General features: G+C 37.9%; 1 protein-coding gene across 3 annotated transcripts in view; it reads left to right on the forward strand.

Moving 5' to 3' along the window:
- LOC106872611 (protein dachsous) overlaps positions 1-25000 on the forward strand; it is a 685945-nt gene that overhangs the window by 624833 nt on the left and 36112 nt on the right. For all 3 annotated transcript variants that reach the window (XM_089355784.1, XM_089355783.1, XM_089355782.1), the window contains exons 3-4: positions 19380-19566; positions 23425-23658. In XM_089355784.1, coding sequence (XP_089211910.1) covers positions 19380-19566; positions 23425-23658 — 421 coding nt within the window. The remainder of the gene's footprint in view (positions 1-19379; positions 19567-23424; positions 23659-25000) is intronic.

Raw genomic sequence — 25000 nt, forward strand, 5'->3', positions numbered from 1 at the left:
GTATGTACGGGTATGCATTTGCATGCATTTTACACATGTGCACACATTCACATGCTTCTGTTTGCTACTACTGTTACATCTTAGAACATATGATATGCAAAGTAATGGAAAATAATTGTTAGCTAACACCCACTCTTTTGATAGCATTTTAATGCTGCACTTAAGTTTGTTTGTCAACTAAATAGATACAGGTGTGTCTTTAAAATTGAGTAGACTCAGCTGTGTGCATGGCTAAAGTGTCCTTTCTCCAGAAGGGACACATTGGAATAAGTGCTACTGATTTGAACTCGATCATCCTTCAGCTAGTAATCAACTGTCTACTTTTAATAAAATGGTTCTACATCTGTTTCGATGATGAGTATGCAGTTGATTGATCCTCTGGACTCCCTGTTCATTGAATTAGTAAGTGGGAGAACATTGCACAGACATTTAGGCCTTTGTCTTTTTATCTTATATTTGTTTCAGTCATTGGACTGTGGCCATGCTGGGGCACTTCCTTGAAGGGTTTAGTCAGACAAATCAATTCCAGTATTTAGTTTTCAGTGCTTATTCCATCAGTGTCTTTAACCGAACCGTTAAGTTATGAGGATGTAAACAGTTCAACAGAGGTTGCTAAGCAACGAGAGAGACAAACACAAAAGACACACATCCAGTTTCCATCTGTCAAATTCACTCTCGAGGCTGTCAAGCAGTGGATGGGTGAAAACAAGCACAAAAACAAAGACATGCGACAGGCATCTTTCAGTTTCTCCCTACCACGTCCACTGAGAAGGCTTTTGTTGGCCCAGGGCTTATAGTAGAAGATACTCACACAATGGGACTGAACCCAAAATCACATGGTTACAAAGCAAGCTTCTCAACCGCACAGCCATGTTTACACCTATACACAACCATGCCGGCTTCTATATTGTGAAGTTGTATTTTTATTTCCAACTGCCCTACTTATAACTAATTCATTTCTATGCATTGTTTATTACTTTCTAATGTTAAATAAATTAAATTTATGAAACAAAGCTATTTGTGATAATCTTGCGAGAAATGACCTTGTGATACCCTGAATCTATTTAGTTGACACCCAGCCCCCATTTTGTGCCTAGAGTAGAAAAGAAGATTATAATTTGCTGTTAAATACACTGAGGCTTGTATTTGGACAATAACCTAATTAGTCCCCAAAGTAACACTTTCAGTAATGTATATGCACACACACACACACACACACACACACACGTGCATATAAGACAGGTTTCCACATAGTTTCCATTTGTCTCATTCACTCGGAGGGCATTTCTCAGCCCAGGGTTATGGAAGAAGAAACTTGCCTAAGACGTCATGCTGCAGCCCTGCCCTGGCCTGGCTCTCCACCAGTTATGGGGAAGAGGGTTCGAGTTGATCCAATCTATGGACCAACCTGCTCACGTAATTATCATGCAAGTGGCTGAGTGCTCCACAGAACACGCGAACCCTTAATGTAGTTTGTGGGAAGGTTCAGTATGGCACTGAATGCTACATGGTTGGCCCTTTTCTATTTCCAACTCATTTTTGCCAGCAGAGTAGTCTGGAACACCAAGAAATAAAATGTTTTGCTCAGGGACTGTCAGGTATTGAACTCATGACATTACAGTCTTGAGCCAAATAGCCTAACCGGTAAGCCACACACACACTGGAACTGAATGCATATGGTTGTGAAGCAAGCTTTTTAACCACTCACCCATGTCTATATACATGTGTGAAACACACATGCATACACATGAATGTATGTAGAAGCTGAAAGGATGTGGTAGATAGGCAGCTCAGTAAAGTTGTCTGTAAATTAATTCTTTAATCTGTCTTTATCTTCCATGTTCTGTTGACAAACTGCACACCCAGATGCAGCATTAACTCAATTTGCCCATCTTATTTTAATACCTGCTGCTGCTGTATTTGGGGGATTCTTACAGAGCCTCACTTGTAGTTGGGGGGGGGGGGATTTCTTTTTCCATTTCTTAAATTTTGGGCATTTTTTTGTTTTTGTTTTTCTGACTTTACATGCATGTGTTTCTATCTACCTACCTATCTATATATGTATGCGTGTGTATATATATATGAATGTGTGTATATATATGTATGTATATATATATATATATATATATGTATGTGTGTGTATGTATGCATATATATGTCTATATGTGTATGTATATAGATATATGTATGTGTGTATGTGTATGTATATAGATATATGTATGTGTGTATATATATATATATATATATATATGGACGTGTGTATGTATATGTATATATGTGTGTGTATATATGTATGTGTATATATTCATGTATGTATATATGTATGTACGTGTATGTGTATATATATATATATATATATATATATATATATATATGTACATGTGTGCGTGTGTGTATATATATGTGTGTATGTATATTTGTATCTATTTGTTATGAAGGTGTTGGTAGTGATGTTTTACAATGTTTTGTTTCAGCACCATTTGTGCACACGCACACACGCACACACACACATGCATACACAATCCTGTCTGTGTGTATGAAATGCATGGGTGTATGGGTGTGTGTATAGGTAGCGAAATTGAATTAATTATCTTATTTTGCTGTGTTGCATGAGCAAAATGATTGCATTTCTATGGCGACTGGATCTGTATCTGTTATTCAAATAGGCAATCATGTGTTTGTGTGATGGGGGGAGGGATAAGAGATAAGAAATATGAAATGAATAGAAAACAAATATATATATATATATATATATATATATAAGCAGGTATGTCAAATAAAAAAAGGACTGAGAGAGACAGGGTGAGAGAGACAGAGAAAGAGTAAGAGCTACCTTTCAAATTGTGTTTCTTCCTCCTTATCCTATATTTCCATAAACTTCGCTATTTAATACAGGTAGAATGTTGGTTTTCTGGAACCGTTTGTTCCAAAGTCTTTCCAGATTACTGATTTTTCTGATGTAGGGGTGGTCACCTTGGTCATTATAATTTGAAGTGCCGGTGGCAAGTAAAAAACACCCACTACACTCTCTGAGTGGTTGGCGTTTATAAAGGGCATCCAACTGTAGAAACTCTGCCAAATCAGATTGGAGCCTGGTGTAGCCATCTGGTTTCACCAGTCCTCAGTCAAATCGTCCAACCCATGCTAGCATGGAAAGTGGACGTTAAACGATGACGATAATGATGATGATGAAATATTAGATTTGCTTAAATACTCAAACCAGAGATCCTCAGCCATTTTTTAAAAAAAAGTTCACTCTGCTAGTTTTGATGTCCTGTACCTATATATGCATGTATATATACATATATATGTAGGTACGTTCATATACGTATGTATATATGCGTATATTTATATATTATTCTTATTCTTTTACTTGTTTCAGTCATTTGACTGCGGCCATGCTGGAGCACCACCTTTAGTCGAATCAAATCGACCCCAGGACTTATTCTTTGTAAGCCTAGTACTTATTCTATTGGTCTCTTTTGCCGAACCGCTAAGTACGGGGACCTAAACCCACCAGCATCGGTTGTCAAGTGATGTTGGGGGACAAACACAGATACACAACATATACACACACATACATATATATATACATATATATATGACGGGCTTCTTTCAGTTTCCGTCAAACAAAACCACTCACAAGGCTTTGGTTGGCCCGAGGCTATAGTAGAAGACACTTGTCCAAGGTGCCACGCAGTGGGACTGAACCCGGAACCATGTGGTTGATAAGCACCTATTATATTATTTATATTATCATGTGATCGAACACCACGCATCCTTTTCCAAGTTTTATATACCGCCTGAATGGTGCCAGTACCGCCTGACTGGCCTTCGTGCGGGTGACACGTAAAAGCACCCACTACACTCTCTGAGTGGTTGGTGTTAGGAAGGGCATCCAGCTGTAGAAACTCTGCCAAATCAGACTGGAGCCTGATGTTGCCATCCGGTTGCACCAGTCCTCAGTCAAATCGTCCAACCCATGCTAGCATGGAAAGCGGACGTTAAACGATGATGATGATGATGATGATGATATGTGTATATATATATACACACACATACATACCTGGTGCAGTTCCCCAGGTTGTCAGCTCTGGTCAAACCATCCAACCCATGCCAACATGGTCAACAGATATTAAATGATGATGATGATGATGTATTGGTCAAACAACAATATAGTGCCTTCTCTTATGAAGATGGTGCCACTGTCAATAATGCTGTTGTTTTCTGGTTCTGTGACTATTCCGTCAGGATTACATTATCCATTTTGTCCCTCCATTTTTAAGACGGTAAGGCTGCTATTTCTAGCATCTTGAGCGACCATGTAGGGGCTTTCATCCTGTTTGCTTTGTTATAATAATAGAAGCTCAATAAACAACAGCAATAACCTCTCCTTTAGAAGTTCTATTTCTGTTCCCCCTCTTCCCTTCTCTCTTGCTCTCTCCTCCCACTGTATCTCTCTGCTCACACAGGCAATCCTGTTAAACCCATCACCAAAATACTAACCGAGATCCACACAGACTGCCAGTGCCGGACCTATACCCACTCCCCTACTCATTTCGCTAAGGTGTGGTGGTCATGGAATGATGGACAGATGAGGAGAGATAAGGAAAGGAGTTTTGGGTTGGGGTGGGGGGCGAGGAGTGGGGGTGAGGTGGATGCCACCGGAACAGAAACCATTCATTCCATTACTGATGGTTATTGCAGTGTTCAGCCATGGCAGTTTCATTACACCCTTCTTTTATGGATATTCCGCAGCCAGATGTGTGTGTGGGTGTGAGGAGTGGGTGGGTGGGTGGGTGTGTACATACACACACACATACTTATATATACATATATAATTACACACTTATATACACATAAATACATATATAAGTATACACATATATATATCCATAAACATATATACACATACTTATAGGAGCATTCCATCAGTTACGACGACGAGGGTCCCAGCTGATCCGATCAATGGAACAGCTGATCCGATCAATGGAACAGCTTGCTCATGAAATTAACGTGCAAGTGGCTGAGCACTCCACAGACACGTGTACCCCTAACATAGTTCTCAGGGAGATTCAGCGTGACTCAGAGCGTGACAAGGCTGACCCTTTGAATTACAGGTATGACTTAATTTTGCCATCTGAGTAGACTGGAGCAATGTGAAATAAAGTGTCTTGCTCAAGGACACAACACATCACCAGGAATTGAACTCACAGCCTTATGATCGTAAGCCGAATACCCTACCCACTAAGCCACGTGCCTTCACACATACATTTATATATAACACACATTCACATATATACACACACCTACACAAACATATACATATATGTACATATTATCATCATCATCGTCGTCGTCATTCAGTGTTTTAAATCCGGGTTTTGTCTCCATTAACGGGGGTGGATGGATCTACCTCAATGCCATAGCAACCGAGGTAGGCAGGTGCAGCCGACCCCAACCTTTGGACTGGGCTGCGCTGGTGTCCATTCTCCTTCGCTATCATGAAGCTTTTTTTGGAGCTGGATTTTCTGTACAGGGACATGCCCTTGCTTTCCCCCAACCTCAGTTTGTAGACATGAGTGGTCCCAAGACCAAGCCCTCTACCATGATTTTTAAGAAATGTGGCGGAAAACTAGCTCAGGAAGGCAGGGACGCTACTCCCTGAGACCCCTTTCGGAGCCCTCCTACCTATATGTATGTATATTTATGCACACACACACACACACACAAAGGGTTGAGAGGCTACTACTGTGTGTGGGTATTGAACTCTTGATGAGCATTATAGTAGCGAGCATGGTCAGAAAGTTCACTGTCATCAATTCACCTGTTTTTTTTTGTTTTTTTTTTGTTTGTTTTTTTTTCAGTAAAATAGTTTTTAATTATTAATGGTGAGATACCATGGATATATTTCCTTGGTAAACTGACCTTGTGGTGAACTTTCCCTGCAGTGAACTGACGGTGTTGTAATCAGTAGCAACAGCTTTTTAATGTTTCTTTTCTATTTTGTGTTCCCTTTTCCTTTTTTCTTTGATCACCTTCTTGTAGTTGATGATGATGATGATGATGGTCGTAACGGCAGCAGCCACAACAATATTCCCAGATGATAATGTTGTTACTGCTCTTGCTTCGCCTCAGCTAGGCCTATAATCAAAAGCTCTCCAGCCATGACTATCCTGTCTTTTCCTCTACCCAGGCCAGGAACTCAGGCCTACATCATTTTTTTTTTTTCTTAAGAAAGCATGTTGTTGTGATTTGAAGGAAATTTAGCTACTGTTTCTCACAGATCAAACTCATTGGCCTTTAAAACTCAGTAACATCCGGTACCTATGATTCCCAAATGGTCAGCCATCTAAGCAGTAATTAGGCTCCGCATGACTTGCTTGGCTTTGGTGATCTTTTATTTGTTTCTGTCTTTATATTTGACTTGGACTGCGACCATACTGGAGCACTGTCGTGAAAGATTGAGTCAAACAAATGGATGGCAGTACTTTTTTAAAGTCTGGTGCTTGTCTCTGTCAATCTCTTTTGCCAAACCACTAAATTATGAGGACATAAATTAGTGGTTCTCAACCAGGGTCCACATAACCCTTGGGGGTCCACATGACCCTTGTGGATCACATGATCCTTGGTGGGCCCAGATAAGACTTTGTTGTTAAACTTTATGAGCAATAAATTCATTATTCTTCTACAATAGGCGCAGGAGTGGCTGTGTGGTAAGTAGCTTGCTAACAAACCACATGGTTCCGGGTTCAGTGCCACTGCATGGTGCCTTGGGCAAGTGTCTTCTGCTATAGTCTCAGGCCGACCAAAGCCTTATGAGTGGATTTGGTAGACGGAAACTGAAAGAAGCCCGTCGTATATATATGTATATATATATATATGTATATATATATATATATATATATATATATATATATATATATATATATGTATGTTTGTATGTATATGCTTGTGTGTCTGTTTGTCCCCCCAGCATCGCTTGACAATCGATGCTGGTGTGTTTGCGTCCCCGTATCTTAGCGGTTCAGCAAAAGAGACTGATAGAATAAGTACTAGGCTTACAAAGAATGAGTCCTTGGGTCGATTTGCTCGACTATAAAAGCGGTGCTCCAGCATGGCCGCAGTCAAATGACTGAAACAAGTAAAAGAGAGAGAGAGTAATACACAAAACATTTTTGTTACTGTTCTTTTTACACAATCTCTGCTGTTGGTTCATTTACATCCCCATCACTTAGCACTTCAGCAACAAAGATACCAATATCATAAGTACTAAGCTTACAAATAAATGCTGACGCTGGTTCGATCAAGTAAACCCTTGAAGGGGGTGCTCCAGCGTGGTCACTATTCAGTGTTTGAAACCAGTCAAAGAACTATCATCTGTTAATGTTGTTATTATTGTTGCTGTTGCTTCTGTTGTCGTGGAATGTCTCCTCTGCTCCAGTACCAATCGGACACTCGCCAAGCATCTCTTCTCTGCACCGAACCCACTCCCCGACCCAACCATGGCTCTCACTCCACCCACCTCCTGACGAAGTGTTAACTGTGCATATCTCCGCTGCCATTCCGCCAGACTCTGATGCTTTATTTCTCATCGACGGCCGAAACTTCCTTAACATAATGATGTGCACGTTATGCTTCAGCTCATCTTCATTGCCATTGCCATTGTTGTTGTTGTTGTTCTTGTATTTGTTGATTTTTTTTAGTTATTGTTATGGTTTTCTTGCAACTGAAGCATGACATTGCTTTTGCTAAATAGAATTACATGCAGTAGACATACTGTGGCCCAGGGTGGTGGTAGGAGTAAAAACAGAAGTGATGGTGGTGGTGACGATGAGCAGCAGTAGGAGGTGGTGTTGGTGGAGGTAGTGGTGGTAATGATGATGATGATGACAGCAGATGTCATGGTGGGGAGTCGGGGAATAGTAAGGAAGTTGTGATGGTAGGAAGTCTTGGTGGGGGGGGGGCATGATAACATTTTTAAAAAGCCAGTTTTTCTTCCACAGTAACACATACACCCCCTTCACACCCCCTTCACATGTACATTACACATCTCATACTCTGCTACTAACGACCCAAGCTGCTAACATCATCATCATCATCGTCGTCGTCGTCGTCGTCTTCATCTTCACCACCAACACCGATCTCCTCCTTTCCTTCCCACACCCACCAACTGTCTCTCCCCACACCTACTCTTCCTCCAAAATGCTCTCAGAACTTTCAATTCAATTGTTGATCTTACTGCCCATACTGGAGTAAATATGTGTATATACTAAGTTGTGAGTGCAGGTATATCCGATTGGTTAATGAGTTTGTTTCACAATCATAATATACCAGGTTCAATCCTATTGCATAGCATTCTATGTAAGTGTACGGGAGTCTCTGTATATGAACATAATCTGACTTGGAACCCTCTTTGTTGGCCAAATTGTTCATTACCTGAGTGATTGCAATACTTTTAAATAGGACTAATCCGTTTCTATTCTAAGCCACAACCAAACTCCACATCAGTGCATCAAAACGATATTTCATCTCTTCATCAGTAGCAAATGCATAATTAGGTACATATATAGTGGGCCATGTTGTCTGATTCCTGATTTGAATGACTTCACCAGGTTGTGCTATTAAGTTAGACATGGCTTGGGCCAATACTGGTCGAAGCCTATCAAAGTATATATAGAAACATTCCTGTCTCAACCTGGGACCTTGAAGACTGTTAAAATGAAAGAAAGTATACTAGTCCCTTAATATTTGATATTCAATATTTCATTTATTCAATAAGACAATCAATACTTCATTTCATTTTACTATATATATACTATATAGCATATATTAATATTATAAGAATATATATAAAACATAAAAAACAGAGTTGGAATTCCTTTGAGTAATATATTCCTCTATACATAATCATACAAACCCCTTTTCATATATATATATATATATATATATACACACACACACACATATATATATGTACACACACACATATATGTGTGTATATATATGTATGTATATTTGTGTGTGTGTGTGTGTGTGTATATATGTATGTATGTGTATATATATGTATGTATGTATGTGTATATTTAGAATAATAAGGTAGTCAGCATGTTGGATGATTATATATACTTTTTTATTTTTTTATTTATTTACATTTTAATTACATTTTTAGTGCTTTCTTCCGTTATTGGATTTATTGTATGTATGTGTATATGTGTATTATATTATGTGTGTGTGTGTGTATATATATATATATATATATATATATATGTGTGTGTCAAAGAATTCAAGTCTCTCTCTACCTCTTTTCTTTACCGTTTTAAGCAGTGTTTCTCAGCCAGGGTTCATATGGCCCTTGGGGGTCCATGTAAGATTTTGTTGTTAAAATTTATGTGCAATGAATTGGTTATGTTTCTACAAAATATGAAATATTTTAATAATTTTTTAATGTGATCCTTAAGATTTTTTAAACATCAAATGGCTACGGGGTGGGGGGTCCACCCAAGTAGAATAGAAATCAAAGGGGTCCATAGGCAAAAAATGGTTGAGAACCACTGTATTAGAAGAAGAACAACAACAAGATGAATTTAACTTAATTAATTTCAAGTTACTGGTTATGTCATGTTGACGAGTCCAAAAGGAGGATGAAATTGTGCTATTCACGACTACCTGTGACTTTAAAAACTTTATTTCCTAGAAATAGAAAATAAAATAAATAAATAAAAGAATTATATAAGAATATATGTATGCTCTTCACTCTTTAATGTAATTCTTGACAGCGACCATGCTGGAGCACCACCTTTAGTCGAGAAAATCGACCCCAGGACTTATTCTTTGTAAGCCTGGTACTTATTCTATTGGTCACTTTTGCCAAAATGCTAAGTTACAAGGACATAAACACACCAACATCAGTTGTCAAGCAATGGTGGGAGGACAAACACAGACACACAAATATATATATGCACACACATATATACGATGGGCTTCCTTCAGTTTCCATATACCAAATCCACTCACATGTCTTTGGTTGGCCCAAGGCTATAGCAGAAGACACTTGCTCAAGGTGCCACACAGTGGGATGGAACCCTGAACCATGTGGTTTGGAAACGAGCTTCTTACCACTCACCCATGCCTGTTTTTAACATGCTTCGACAATCACGAGAAGTGATTCTCTCCCTATCACCAGCAATCAACCACATGTTTGTGTGTGTATATATATATATATATATATATATATGTGTGTGTGTGTGTGTGTGTGTGTAATACATACACATATATATTGACCTATGATTTTTGAGTGAAATATGCTTGACTCTATGTGTATGTGTCTGTGTATGTGTGCATATCATGTATATGTATGGAAGTGAGCATGTGTTTATTGATTGTAAACAGTAATCAGTCATACAAAAGCAGTGTCATTTGTTTATTGTCCATGTATGGAAGCATTCCTGGCCGCTGAGTTTGTTGTTACTTGAAGGACAAAGGAAAATATTTCCTTACTTGAAAATGTGTAAGGGTTGGTGACAGGAAGAGCATCCTACTGCTTTTTTTAACAACACTCATCTAACCCATGCAATCATAGTAAAAACAGATGTTAAACAGATGAGGAGGAGGAGGATATAGGAATAGATGCAAAATAGTGATTATGATTGTTATAAATAATAGAGCTGAAGAAAATTACTGCAGAGAAGCAAGCTTTCCGCATATTAATTTAGTATGCATATGGTAGGGTCTCACGTATGTAAACTGTGTGCTGGAAAACTGTGATTGATAGAGATTATTTATTCGATCTCTAGACGAAACCTCCTTTTACTGTTGTGTAAAATTATAAGAAAAAAAGAAAAGAAAAGTAGCAAGGGAAAGATAACTCCAATAAGTTCAGCTGAGCAAATCATTTTGGAAAACACAGATAGATGGTGGTGGTAGTAGTAGTAGTAGTGATATTGGTGGTGGTGTTGATGTTGTCGTCGGTGGTGGTAGTAGCAGTATTAGTGGTGGTGGTGGTGGTGGGTTTACATAATTGCTGACCCATTTTCCTCTCAGTTTTCTTTTGCCCTCCAGGAGTTTCCTATTGTCACAGTGGTTGTCCCTTCTTTGTACTTAAATGAATGAATAAATAAATAAATAAATGGATAAATAAATAAATTATATATTTGCAATTTATTTATTTGTTATTTATTTTATTTTTATTTATTTTATTCTTTTGGGATTTTCGGAAGTTTTACATTGTCTTTCCGTTTCCTTTCTCTTTCACTGTAATTCTTTCAAGTTTAGACATGTGTGTCACTGTTTAACCACTACAGGCCCTACCCCCCCCCACACACACACACACAACACCCTACACCGTATCTGACCCTTCACACACCAAACTCGTCTGTCCAACATTTTATGAACCCATCTTACACACATGCACACATGTACACACACACATATATATATACATGCATATGCACACACGGGCACACATACGCCTGCACATATGCACACACACACACACATGCATGCCCATACATATACACACACATACTTTTATGCAACACCCTACTCACCCCCTCTCTCTCCCTCCTTCTCTTAAGACAGTTTAAATCTTCTCCCTGAGTCCCCCCCTACTCCCCTCCAGCCCTTCCATCTCCTCTGGCAGGGCATGAGGGAGAGAGGGTGAGTAGTAGGAGGAGGAGCTCCTGTACATAGAAGTTTCTTATCCTGTGTAAACAATTAACATTTCAAAACTAATTGAAGTGTTTTGGTGGGGGGGGGGGGGATTACCAGGGGGTGGGGGTGGATAACAGCAATAGCAACAACAACAACAACAACTTCACAATAACAAAAGTTAACTACAACAGCCATAATGCTGCATCAATGCTAACACCATCAACAGCATCAACAACAACAACATGAATAAATCACAACAACAACAACATGAAATCAGCATCAACAATGTTGCAGTAGACAGCTTTTTTGTGGATAATTTGAAATGTGATGTGTGTATGTGTATGTACATATATGTGTGTATATGCATGTGTGTATGTGTATTTATGTGTGTGTGTGTGTATGTATATAGATGTATGTACATGTACGTACATGGATGTGTGTATATGTATATGTATGTGTCTATGTATATGAATGTGTGCATGTGTATGTGTGTATATTGATGTGTGTACATGTACATATATGGATGTGTGTATATGTATGTGCGTGTATATGTATGTGTCTATGTGTATTTGTGTTGGTGTATGTGTATGGATGTGTGCATATATATGTATGTTTGTAGATATGTGTATGTATATGTATGTGTATATATGTTTACGTATGCATGTGTACGCGAATGTGTATCAGTTTGTGTATATGTATGTGTATTTATGTATGTATATGTATTTATGTGTATGTGTGCGTATTTATGTATATGTATATGTATGTATATGGATCTGTGTGTATGTATATGTATGTATATATGTGAATATGTGTGTATATGTGAATGTTTGTTTGTGTGTATATGTGAATGTATATATATGTGTATATGTATGTATATGTATGTGTATATATGTTTATGTATGTGTGTGTATGTATGTGTATGTATGCATATGTATATATGTTAATAATGAAACGTGGGGTGGTGTATTTATGTGTGCATGTCCATATGGATCCATGTGTGTGTGTGTTTGTCTGTCTGTGTGAATGTTTACATCCCATGTTTTCCTCATGAAAGCGGTTGAGCAAAATATACAGTGGCATAATGTTGACATTTCCTATCAACAAATTTCCCTCTGGCTCTGAGTTTTTTGAAGACAACTAGAAAAAAAATTACAAAAGAAAAGTTTTTTTTAATGAATCCCTGACTTGAAAAACAGGTATAGAGGCATGGGTAAAGACAGGGAGCATATCTGATTGTAAATAGCAACAAATACTCCACAAATATGTCTGTTTAATCATACTAGCATGGGTTGGATAAATACTTATAGAGTCAAGTATTCATCCAACCTATGCTAGCATAGTAAAATAGACACAAAGCAAACAAATGAACCAGCTTAGTAAGCCTGTCTGATTTGCATGAATAGTGTTATGCTGATAACACAAGGGACTCTTTTTTTTATTATTATTCTTTTACTCTTTTACTTGTTTCAGTCATTTGACTGCGACCATGCTGGAGCACTGCCTTTAGTCGAGCAAATCGACCCCAGGACTTATTCTTTGTAAGCCTAGTACTTATTCTATCAGGTCTCTTTTTGCCGAACCACTAAGTTACGGGGACGTAAACACACCAACATCAGTTGTCAAGCAATGTTGGGGGGACAAACATAGACACACAAACATATACACACACATACATATACATATATACAATGGGCTTCTTTCAGTTTCTGTCTACCAAATCCACTCACAAGGCTTTGGTCGGCCCGAGGCTATAGTAGAAGACACTTGCCCAAGGTGCCACGCAGTGGGACTGAACTCGGAGCCATGTGGTTGGGAAGCAAGCTAATTACCACACAGCCACTCCTGCGCCTATTATGTAGTTAATTTGAAATATTATAATTTTATGTAATACCTCTGTGTATTAAACATATAATTTTAACCTTACTTACGACAAGTAAATAAAGTGGTTCCATCACAGATTTTTATCGCCTGCATGAGTGATAAAGTCGGAGTGATCTCACTAGTTTCTGTTCTTCTTAGAGACTCATCAGAAAGAGAATCCTTATTGTTATGCAAATTAGATTTTCCAATTTAACTATGTATCCACTATATGTAGCTATAAGCTCCTTATTTCTCAGTGGAGAAAATTTAACAAGACCAGAAACCAGTCAGATCAGTCCTACTTTCTCTACCCTTGCAGATGAAAAAAAAAAAACCTGTGGTTTAAATCATTTTTTTTTTTTTATAGATAGCAAGGATAAAATTCTATGTTTATTAAAAATAAGCATACATTTCAAATTACATTGGCATTTCTAATTATATATATATCTGATTGGAAGATAGGCTGGTCACAGTTGGAAGATCTTTGATCTTAGGCCAACTCAATCAGGACTAGTCTTGAGGTAAAACATCAGTCACAACAACAAGTGTCTGTATATTTTTACTGAAATATTACAAAGTTATCTCTCATATCTTACAGGCTATCCACCTCTGTTTCCTTCACCGTTCACCCTCTTTATTATACATATCATCATCATCATCATCGTTTAACGTCCGCTTTCCATGCTAGCATGGGTTGGACGATTTGACTGAGGACTGGTGAAACCGGATGGCTACACCAGGCTCCAATCTGATCTGGCAGTTTCTACAGTTGGATGCCCTTCCTAACGCCAACCACTCTGAGAGTGTAGTGGGTGCTTTTACGTGCCACCGGCATGAAGGCCAGTCAGGCGGTACTGGCAACGGCCATGCTCAAAATGGTGTATTTTATGTGCCACCCGCACAAGAGCCAGTCCAGCAGCATTGGCAACAATCTCGCTCGAAAGTCCTTACAAATGCCACGGGCACAAGTGCCAGAAAGGCGACACTGGGCACAGGTGCCATCACGATTTCGCTTTCGCTTGCCCCAATAAGTCTTCGCAAGCTATAATTGTCTCTGTTAGAGACTAGCTTTATGTATCATGCCTACCATACTACCAGTGATTACTTTCATCTCTCCTACCTTTCTGTACGATTCGGTAATTTTATATATATTACCCCTGTGCATTAACATTGCCTCTTTGGGTCAACTCACACCTGTATAATACCACTTCCTGTCTACAAGAGTCTAGTTTTAGGCCAACCTGTTGCCATGTACTCACACTCATATTGTCTCTCTCTACCTGAGGCTACTTGTAAGTCTCCCCACTGCTGTGTACTAACTCCCCTTTCTAATATTGGGTATTGTCAGGAATTAATTTTAGGTCTACCATTATCCATGTGCCAAAAGTGTACCAGTGGTTACTTTAGTTTCTGCTGTGTGCTTAATGACATACATATATAACCCATGTAATTTGCACACCTGTGTAATTTACGCAGGTGATTTTCAAGATAAAATTTGTTTAAAAAAAGCTTCTACTCATGTAAAAATTCACACCTAAAAGTTTTTAGAATTGCCAATATTGCCAGGGGGAAAAGGTTTCCAATTTAGTTGTATTTAACATAATTTCACTGATGATTAGATTTTATTAAATTTTCATTAAATAAGAATAATTTCTGTTTAACAGGTATCACATTGAAAGCTATTAAATTACAAAGTGTTTGTGTTGTTTATAATAAACTTTATTTTACATCTCTTGCCCACAAGAGATTATGTCCATAATTTTTAGCATACTTCTGTATGTCTTCTCAAATTATGACCACAGGAAAAGTTATTGATAAGAATTACCAACAAAAACAAAGCTGATAAATACACACAGGTATTGCAAATTAAGTTTAATTACCAATAAACATCAGCTTAGATGACACTTTACTCATCTGACAGAGGAAGGTGACCGATCAAACTGATTATGTAAATAGAATTCTTTTCCACCTATTCTTGTTGGAACCTTTCATACAGAGTACTGGAATTTTAATCCCTCCCACACTTATAAAATGTGAAGCAAACTTAAAAATTTGTCATTACTGTTATTGTTAGTATGAGCGGAACTTGTGATTGGTTTACTGCAAAGGAGAAATGAAATGTATTCTCCATTGCGAGAGAAAGAAACTCCCTGCGGTGTAAAATATGGCCCAGGCCGTGTTTACCAGCATGAACGTCAGACTTCAAATGCTAGTTAACCATTTAATGGTTTTAGTAAATTTATACAGAAAAAGTAGGCATTATACCATCCAGCACAAATAAAAGTTAACTTCATTACGCGTATTTAAGCCATTAAAAACTTATTCTGACATTAAATGAGTCAACTTCTGATATGAATTTTTACATTTTGTACATCTTTTTTCAACAATAACTTAGTGGTTCGGCAAAGGAGACCGATAAAATAAGTACTAGGCTTACAAAGAATAAGTCCTGAGGTCGATTTGCTCGACTAAAGGCAGTGCTCCAGCATGGCCACAGTCAAATAACTGAAACAAGTAAAAGAGTAAAGAGTAACAAAAAGTTTTGTTTGAATTCTGGAAATGATCTACTCATGTAATTTACGCACCCACTAAAGTTTATTTTTTATTTTTGCGAATAAAATGTGCATAAATTACATGGGTTTTTACAGTATTTATTTATCTATTTATTATTTATTCATTTCTTGCTTGTTGTGGATCATCTTGAAGTTTCTCATCAGTAGTAATCATATAGCGCATTATTTCATTCCTTTTAGAAATTGTCAGTATGAATGAATATTTCTGAAGTACAGTAATCAAACAATTTATGAAGCAAGGCATTTCTTATAGCTGAAAGATAATTACCACCTGGAAGAAATTCCAGGAATATAGTTTATCAGTTTGAGCCAAATGCCAACTAGATTCCCACACTTACATTATCCTACAAAACTGCGCCGAGTTCCAGTCTCAACTGGACCGACATTGCTTCTCTTTCTCTCAAGGCCAGTAAGGATTAACTGAAGGAAGATCAATATTACATACTCGTATATTGAACTGACTTGTGGAAATAATCTTTTGTAAGCATCTTATGAATTAGGCACCAGGATCAAACCCTTCCTTTTCTCACACCTTTTTCCATATGTCTTACTAATACCACACCATTCCTTTCTGCCTTACCACTACCCTACACGCACACACAAACACACACACACACACTGTATCTTTTCTATTCCTTTTGCCTTCCTTTCTCTTTGTCTTACACATCAATTCAATAATTCATTCCATCTGCTCTGTCTCTCTTTATCTCCTCTTCAACCATCCTCACCACTTTATGTGTGTGTGTGTATATATATATATATATGTATGTGTGTGTGTGTGTGTATGTATGTGTATATGTATGTATGTATGCAGACATATGTATGTATACATATATATGTGTATATGTGTGCGTGTGTGTGTGTGTGTGTGTGCATGTGTGTGTGTGTGTGTGTGTGCTGTTAGCATCACCTGCCTCATCTCCTCCTCACTGGGTAACTGACCTTAACCTGTATATGAAGTTATGAAGTTAAGACCACTGACCGGTAGACCAGTGCAAATGACCAGTCACCCAACAATATAGTTTATTGTCCTTCCTCTGGACATTAATGGTTTTGTTAGGTTAGAATTGGTTTCAGTTGCCAGGGCAACAACCTACTCCCCCGCCCCACCCCGCCTACTCTATCCTGCCTCCAAACTCATTAAACCACTGAGTGTGTGTGTTGTATTTTATATATATATATACCATGGCATGGAAATATCAATTGTGTAATCATATATTCACACATGCACACCCATATATACACATATGTATACATGCATGCATATATACACACATGTATATATACATGCATATGTCTGTGAAGTTATAACTTCATATACACATCAAACTTGTGTGAACTAGTAATATTTCTATCTAGGAATCAATGTATCTCCCTCTCTCTCTCTCTCTCTCTCTCTCTCTCTCCCCCTCTCCCCCCCCCCCCTTATACACATTCTTTTACTTGTTTCAGTCATTTGACTTCAGCCATGCTGGAGCACCATCATTGGTCAAAAAAAATCGACCTCAGAACTTATTCTTTGTCAGCCTAGTACTTATTCTATCGGTCTCTTTTGCCAAACTGCTAAGTTACAGGGATGTAAACACACCAACGTCGGTTGTTAAGTGATAGTGGATAGGAACAAACACAGACACACAAACATATACATACATATATATATATATATATATATATATATATATATATATATATATATATATGACGGGCTTCTTTCAGTTTCTGTCTACTAAATCCATTCACAAGGCTCTGGTCAGCCAGAGGCTATAGTAGAAGATACTTGCCCAAGGTGCCACGCTGTGGGACTGAACTTGAAACCATGTGGTTGGTAAGCAAGCTACTTACCACACAGCCACTCCTGCACCTATCAATGGTGTATTTATATATTCACACGTGTATATCGTTTTAAATCTTTTACTTCTTTCAATCATTGGACTGTGGCCATACTGGGGCATTGTCTTGAAGGTGTTTCAGCTGAACAAACCAAACTGAGTGCTTATGTTTTAATCTGGTACTTATTCTATTTGCTGCTGGGGGCTGGGAGTTGCAGAGGCAAGCGCAGAGACACAAATAAATACACAACAGGCTTCTTCACAGTATCCGTCAACCAAATTCATCTACAAGGCATTGGTTGGCCCAAGTTATAGTAGAGGACACTTGCTCAAAGTGGCATGCAGTGGGACTAAACTGGGAACTACAAAGTATCAAAGCAACCTTCTTAATCACACAGCCATTCTTATATGATATATAATCTTAGTTATTAAGAAGACTGCTCTTCAATGTAGTACTCAATACATTTTAAAAGTGTCGTCATCATTATTACTATCGTTGTTTTTAACATTCTCTTTTTCATTCTTGCTTCGGTTTGACAAAATTTATTGAGGTATGTTTTTTACAGCTGGATGCTTTTCCTGTCACTAATCCGCACTTATTTTCAGACAGAGTAATCATCATCATCATCATTATTTAATGTCTGCTTTCCATGCTGGCATGGGTTGGATGGTTTGACTGAGGACTGGTAAGCCAGAGGCTGCACCAGACTCCAATCTGATCTGGCAAAGTTTCTACAGCTGGATGCCCTTCCTAACGCCAACCACTCCGTGAGTGTAATGGGTGATTTTATGTGCCACCGGCATGAGGGCCAGCTAGGCAGTTCTGGCAACGACCACGCTCGAATGTGTTTTTATGTGCGACCTGCACAGGAGGCAGTCCAGTGGCACTGGCAACGACCACACTTGAATGTTGTTTTTCACGTGCCAGCGGCACATGTGCTGGTAAGGTGGCGCTGGCAACAATCACGCTCGAATGGTGCTTACAAACTTGGACATCACAAGCACTGAACATGTCTTCATGGAAAATTGCAAACAAACAGCACCATTTGTGAGATGGTTGATATTTATTTACAATAAATGTTCTATGTCAAAGAAAGGAAAGAGAGAGAGAGAGAGAGATATACACACACACACACACATACGCATACTCATGCTCACATATGTGTATGTATTACAAATCATTTTTTCAGTTCAGGAAATAAAATTAAAAATTGTAAAAAATTTGCAAAAGGATATTTTAAAAACCTAACATAAGTACATACATACATACATACATACATACATACATACATACGTGCATGTACACACACACACAGAAGCACAGACATACAGACACATGTACAATGGGCTTCCTCTATTTTCTGTCCCAAAAACCTCACTTCCAAGACTTTAGATATTCACCTTATACTAGCATTAGAGTTTTGAATAGTCTTTAATAACTCCGTTTTGTTTTTATTTCTTGCAGGTATCTGCCAGTGACCCTGATTGTGGGTTTGACTCAAAAGTCTCTTATAAAATAGCTGACGGCATGGGTTACACAAAGCCGTCGGAGTTTAAAGTTGAAAGTGCTAGTGGAAGAATTTGTATAGCAAAGAGCCTGGACTATGAGAAAAAATCAGTGTTTGAATTTCCAATTAAGGCAATTGATGGAGGTAAGTGGTATGAGTTGTTTTAATTCATTTTCATTCAGATGTTTGTCAAAGGAAGAATTTGCTAGCTTCATTGATCTATTTTATGAAGGAAGAGTTTGATAGATCTGGTATTCCTGTGAATGGAATATTAATGAAGGCATTAGAGAGAATGTTGTTGCTATATTACCTATATTCTATTTGCTGGAAAAATGGTTGGTGTGAAAGGGCCATTTCTGAGCATACACCTGTGAAAGATAAAAGAAGGGCTCTTGTCCTGTTGATCAGGCACCTGTGGCTCTTGTGGGTTTTTCCACAAGGACCTTTAAAGCCCCTTCCCAATTGGGAGTTTTATGTTGTTTAATTTTCATTGTTTACACGAGGAACCCTATGTATCATCTTGTGTTATCTTCTATGTTGTTGCACGTCCTTTATGTTCATTCGTTTATATTAGTCCTCGTGGCCAATAAAAAAATAAATTATTTGTATTCTATGCCTGTGAATAGATTTGTTAATATTACATTAGTTTATGGTCGATACGTTCCCTTAGTCAACCTGTATGTTCAAAGAAGGACTCAATAAATCAATCCATGAGTGACTAACCATTGTTGCTAACCATTGTCGTCTTTGTTGGATTCACTTATAAACAACACACTTTTCATCACTTGTGGTGATTCTACTCTGATAGGTCTGGCAACAAGTTTATTCTTCAATGAAGTGCAAAGGGCAACTCCTTGATAAATCTAACAAGCGGACAGTTGCTGAGAGATCCACTGACCAAATTTAGACACTTTTCCTACTTCATGAAGATGTTTTAAGATCATGAGCTATTTTTCTAATTCTTAGGCTTTGGATTTTCCTTGATTACAGTTTTCAGAGGCTAGATATTGATACAATTTGGTTGTCCAGTTCAAAGGGAATCTACAAGAGAAAACTTTCCCCATTCAAAACTGGCCAAACCATCATTGGCATGTCCAGACACTTAAAGCTTCATTCCCATAGACAACAGACTGCAAATTTCTTGCTGTTTTGATTGCGAGAGTCCCTTTTGAATTCATACAGCATCAAGTGTCTGATATGGGTTTGATCTAAACTTGTTTTTTTAAAAGGCAAAATTGATATGAATTTAACTGCCATGCTTTAAAGCAGAGGTTCTCAAAGTTTTGGGGCCACTGCCGCCCACCCACATGGCCACATAACACCCTCAGCGCCCCCCCCCCCTATTTTTGTGTATAAATAAATATTTTATATTCTACTAATTTATATATACTGTGAATTATTTCATATTTAATATATAATTTATATACAATACTATAATAATATAAATTCATAGCATCCCCCAATCAGCTGCCTTCTTCCCAATGCCCCCTTTTTTCCTTGTAAGTTCTATATACTCTGGGAATGCACTAAAGCCCTTTCCGGGGCTGCTTTATTTGAATTCTTATTATCAGGTAACTAATTTCATGTTATTACACAACTGACTCCACAATTTGGGTATTCATAACTTATTGGGAATTCCTAAAAACAAGATCCTGTGTAAGACAGTTCAGTATTCTCTGTAAATGCGCAAAGCCATTTTAAGGGCTACATACTTTGTATTGTTGCTATTGGATTAGCGAAACAATTATGAGAATGGAGCCAAGGGATAAGTCCCGCTTTCCTGGGAATTACCGGGTATGTCAGCTAGTTCTAAATAAAACAAAGAATTTAGTAAAATAACTTAGTTCTCATTAAGCTAGTGTTATGAGCATAAACTGTGGCTTAGGTTTGGTGGAAGATTTTGATTCAAAACTTAGGAAAACCACCTCTAGCTCTGTACTACAGAGCCAGAGGTGGTTTCAGCACGGTTGGTATTGCAAGGGTTGAAGGGATCATGCCAAGGATGCAACTCTGCTTTCTTTCCAAACTTAATAATAATAATAAATGCACCATTTTAAAGCGTAGCCAGGCTCATGGGCCCGGTTTCAATGGCGTGTGTGTCCCCAGCTGGACGGGACGCTAGTCCATCGCAGCGTTACTCATTTATGCCAGCTGAGTGGACTGGAGCAACGTGAAATGAAGTGTTTTGCTCAAGAACACAACACGTCGCCCGGTCCAGGAATCGAAACCACAATCTTACGATCATGATGCTGACACCCTAACCACTAAGCCACACGCCTCTACCTTTCCACCCTTATGTGTATAAAATTTATTTCTTGGTGAGCACAAAAACCAAAACTCACAAGCAGCAATAAAATGAGTCATCAAATGATCAGCTTTGAATTATTAATAATAATAATAATAATAAGACTACTGAATAATAATAATCATTATGTATATGTGTGTATATATATATATATATATATATATATATATATATATATATATATATATATGTATATATCCCCCTATCTATCCCTATTTCTGTCACAATCTCTTTCTCCCTCTCTCCCTCCCCATACAAAATAATATTCACATTTGCTTTATCCCTATTTTCCCTATTTCTCATCAACTCTTGTACTTACACTTACATCCATCTCTCTACCCACCCGGCGCTCCTAATAATCCCCTATCTTCTGCAAAATTATACTTGCGTCAATCCACTCACCTAATAATCCTTTATCTATCGCAAAAATAATATATCTGAGATAATCCCCCATTCTCCATAAAATAATATTTATATAATAATTCCTCCAGCCTTCATCTAATCTTCTATATTCTACAAAATTGCATTTACAGCTATTTCCCCCAACCCACCGTAAATTTTTCTACCCCACCCCACAAATATATGACATCTAGAACGTACACATTCTCTCTCCCTTTTTTTCTTTCCTCTTCTCTTTCTTTGTGTGTGTGTGTGTTCATATAGATACAGGCATGGCTGTATGGTTAAGAAGCTTGCTTTGCAACCACCTGGTTTCTGGTTCAGTTCCACTGCATGGAAGCTTGTGTATATATCTATATCTATAGATATATAGGTTATGAATGGTATGGTGTCCATGAGACCCAGAGGTTTCAGGTAATGCTGAGTAAGTGCTGTGGATAGACCATAGTTAAGCTCCATGTTCAGTGATTATGTGAATAGGGGGTCCAACATAGGTCATATATCAGCGTGTGAATATAAGGATTTCTTAATGAGATAAAAAACCAAGGCTGTGTCTAATATAGAACATTTATAAATGTTCTATATTATACACAGCCTTCGTTTTTTTATCTCATTACAAAATCCTTATATATATATGCATGTATGTATGTAAGTATGTATGCACAGGGTGTTTCAAAAAATTTCATATCATTTGAGATGTAAATATCACAGAAACTACATATTCAAAGCAAATGAAACTAAACAGGCTTAATGTTGAGCAACATAAGATTTATTCCTCCAAATTTGAATGAGAATTTCAAATATATGTGGATTCCATGAACGATTTCTCAAATGTTCAATATGTGCACTGCCTGAGACACAGCACACGTCAAGTCAATAGTCCAGCTCCTTCCAAACATGCTGCGGCATGCCTTGGGTAACAGTTTCCATTGCAGTAATGATTCTCTGCTTGAGTTCCTCTAGGTTTGCAGGAAGTGGGAGGACATAGACCAGGCCCTTCGCATAGCCCCATGTTTGCCCTTTTGTAGGTCATCTGCCGTTATGGCCTGAATGAGCTGCAGCTTGTAGGGTTTCATTAGCAAGCGTTTCCTCAGGACGCGACAAACTGTCGTTGTAGGAATCTGGGTTTCCAGACTTGTTCTTCTTATAGACTTCTTGGGGCTTCACAAGAGTTTTTGGCGAACCCACTCGACCGTCTCTTCAGCCACCAGCAATATCATGAAAAAAAAGAATTTTTTTTAGTTTTTGTTAGTTATTTTGTGATTTTTGTTCATGTTCATTTAAAAAATTTTTTGCAGATGGATTCTATATGACAGCCATTGTAAAGATATTTATTCAGGACATTAATGACAACATACCAGAGTTTTATCCCGTACAATATAACACAAACCTCGACAAGGATACCCCACCTGGTACAACCGTCATTACTGTGCAGGCCACTGACAAAGACACAGCCAAACCTTACGGAGAAGTTGGCTACAGCTTTCTTTCTGGCAATGAAGCCAGTTATTTTCACATATACCCCAGAAGTGGTGAGTCTCATCAGAATGGTTCTACTTTCATAGATAGAATTTAAGTTTCTAATTTATATATACCCTTGTGTCTTTTGTAAAGTCTGCATTCAGCTTGTTTGATTGGTTGGATGGAGTAGAGAGAGTCATGTTAAAATGGTAGAACCATTAAAGCATAAGGAAAATGCCTTTTAATATATGTCCCAGCTGTTTATGTTCTGAGTTCAAATTCCATGGGTTGATCATATAAAGTACCAGTCATGTGCTAGGGTTGATGGTATCGACTGCTTTCTGCCCCTCAACATTGCTAGCCTTGTACCTAAATCATAAATCATTATTCTTGTTATTATTCAACTTGATAGTGAGCAGACAGAATCATTACTACGCCAGGCAAAATGCTTAGTGGTATTCCATCTGTCTTCATGTTCTGAGTTCAAATTCCGCTGAAGTCAACTTTGCCTTTCATCCTTTCAGGGTCAATGAAATAAGTACCAGTTGTGTACTGGGGTCAATGTATTCAACTATCCCCCCCCCCATTTTCAGGCCTTGTGCCTATAGTGGAAAGGATCATTCAACTTGACTCAGGGTTGGTCTTATGCCTGGCAGGTTACTACCCCATAACCTTAGATTTCCACAGGATTCCAATAAGCCATCAAGTACTCAAGGCCCTTCTGGTGATTTTTCCTGTTCTTCAGAGGCAAAACCTTCTGTAAAAGCTTTACAAGACATTCCATTCCAATCTCCTTTATCTATTTGTCTTTTATGTTATTATTATTATTATTATTATTAAGTGATTTTGAGAAAATAGATAAAATTAAACTTGAGGGATTTGAAGAAGACTGCAAAGATATGTAAGTTAATACCACAAGGCATTTTATCCAATGCTCTATTCTACCAATCTGTCACCCTTAATAATAATAATAATAACAATAATAATAACAACAATAATAATAACAATAATAATAACAACAATAATAATAATAATAATAATAATAATAATAATAATAATAACAACAATAATAATAATAATAACAATAATAATAATAATTGTCTTGGTATAAAAGATGGGCCACAGCAAATATTCCACTCAATACCACAGATTTGCTTGTCAGTTGTTTGACCTTAACCAGTTGAGCATGTCCCTTGGTGGCTGACGATATGTGCATTTCTGATCATGTGCAGAAGTACTGGGGGAGCATCATAACCATGTGTTGAGAGGAATTCTTTGGGATTTGAATAATTCACCTTTGGAAACATGGGTGTTTTGCTCAACATCCTTAAACAAACCTTATTCAGGGACCTTTTGAGTGGGATGGGCTACTTAGCATGAATAAAATTCTAATTGGGCCCCACCTGCAAAGTA

The sequence above is a fragment of the Octopus bimaculoides genome, chromosome 7 (genome assembly GCF_046866305.1).
Source record: "Octopus bimaculoides isolate indiv1 chromosome 7, ASM4686630v1, whole genome shotgun sequence".
Taxonomy (NCBI): Eukaryota; Metazoa; Mollusca; class Cephalopoda; order Octopoda; family Octopodidae; genus Octopus; species Octopus bimaculoides.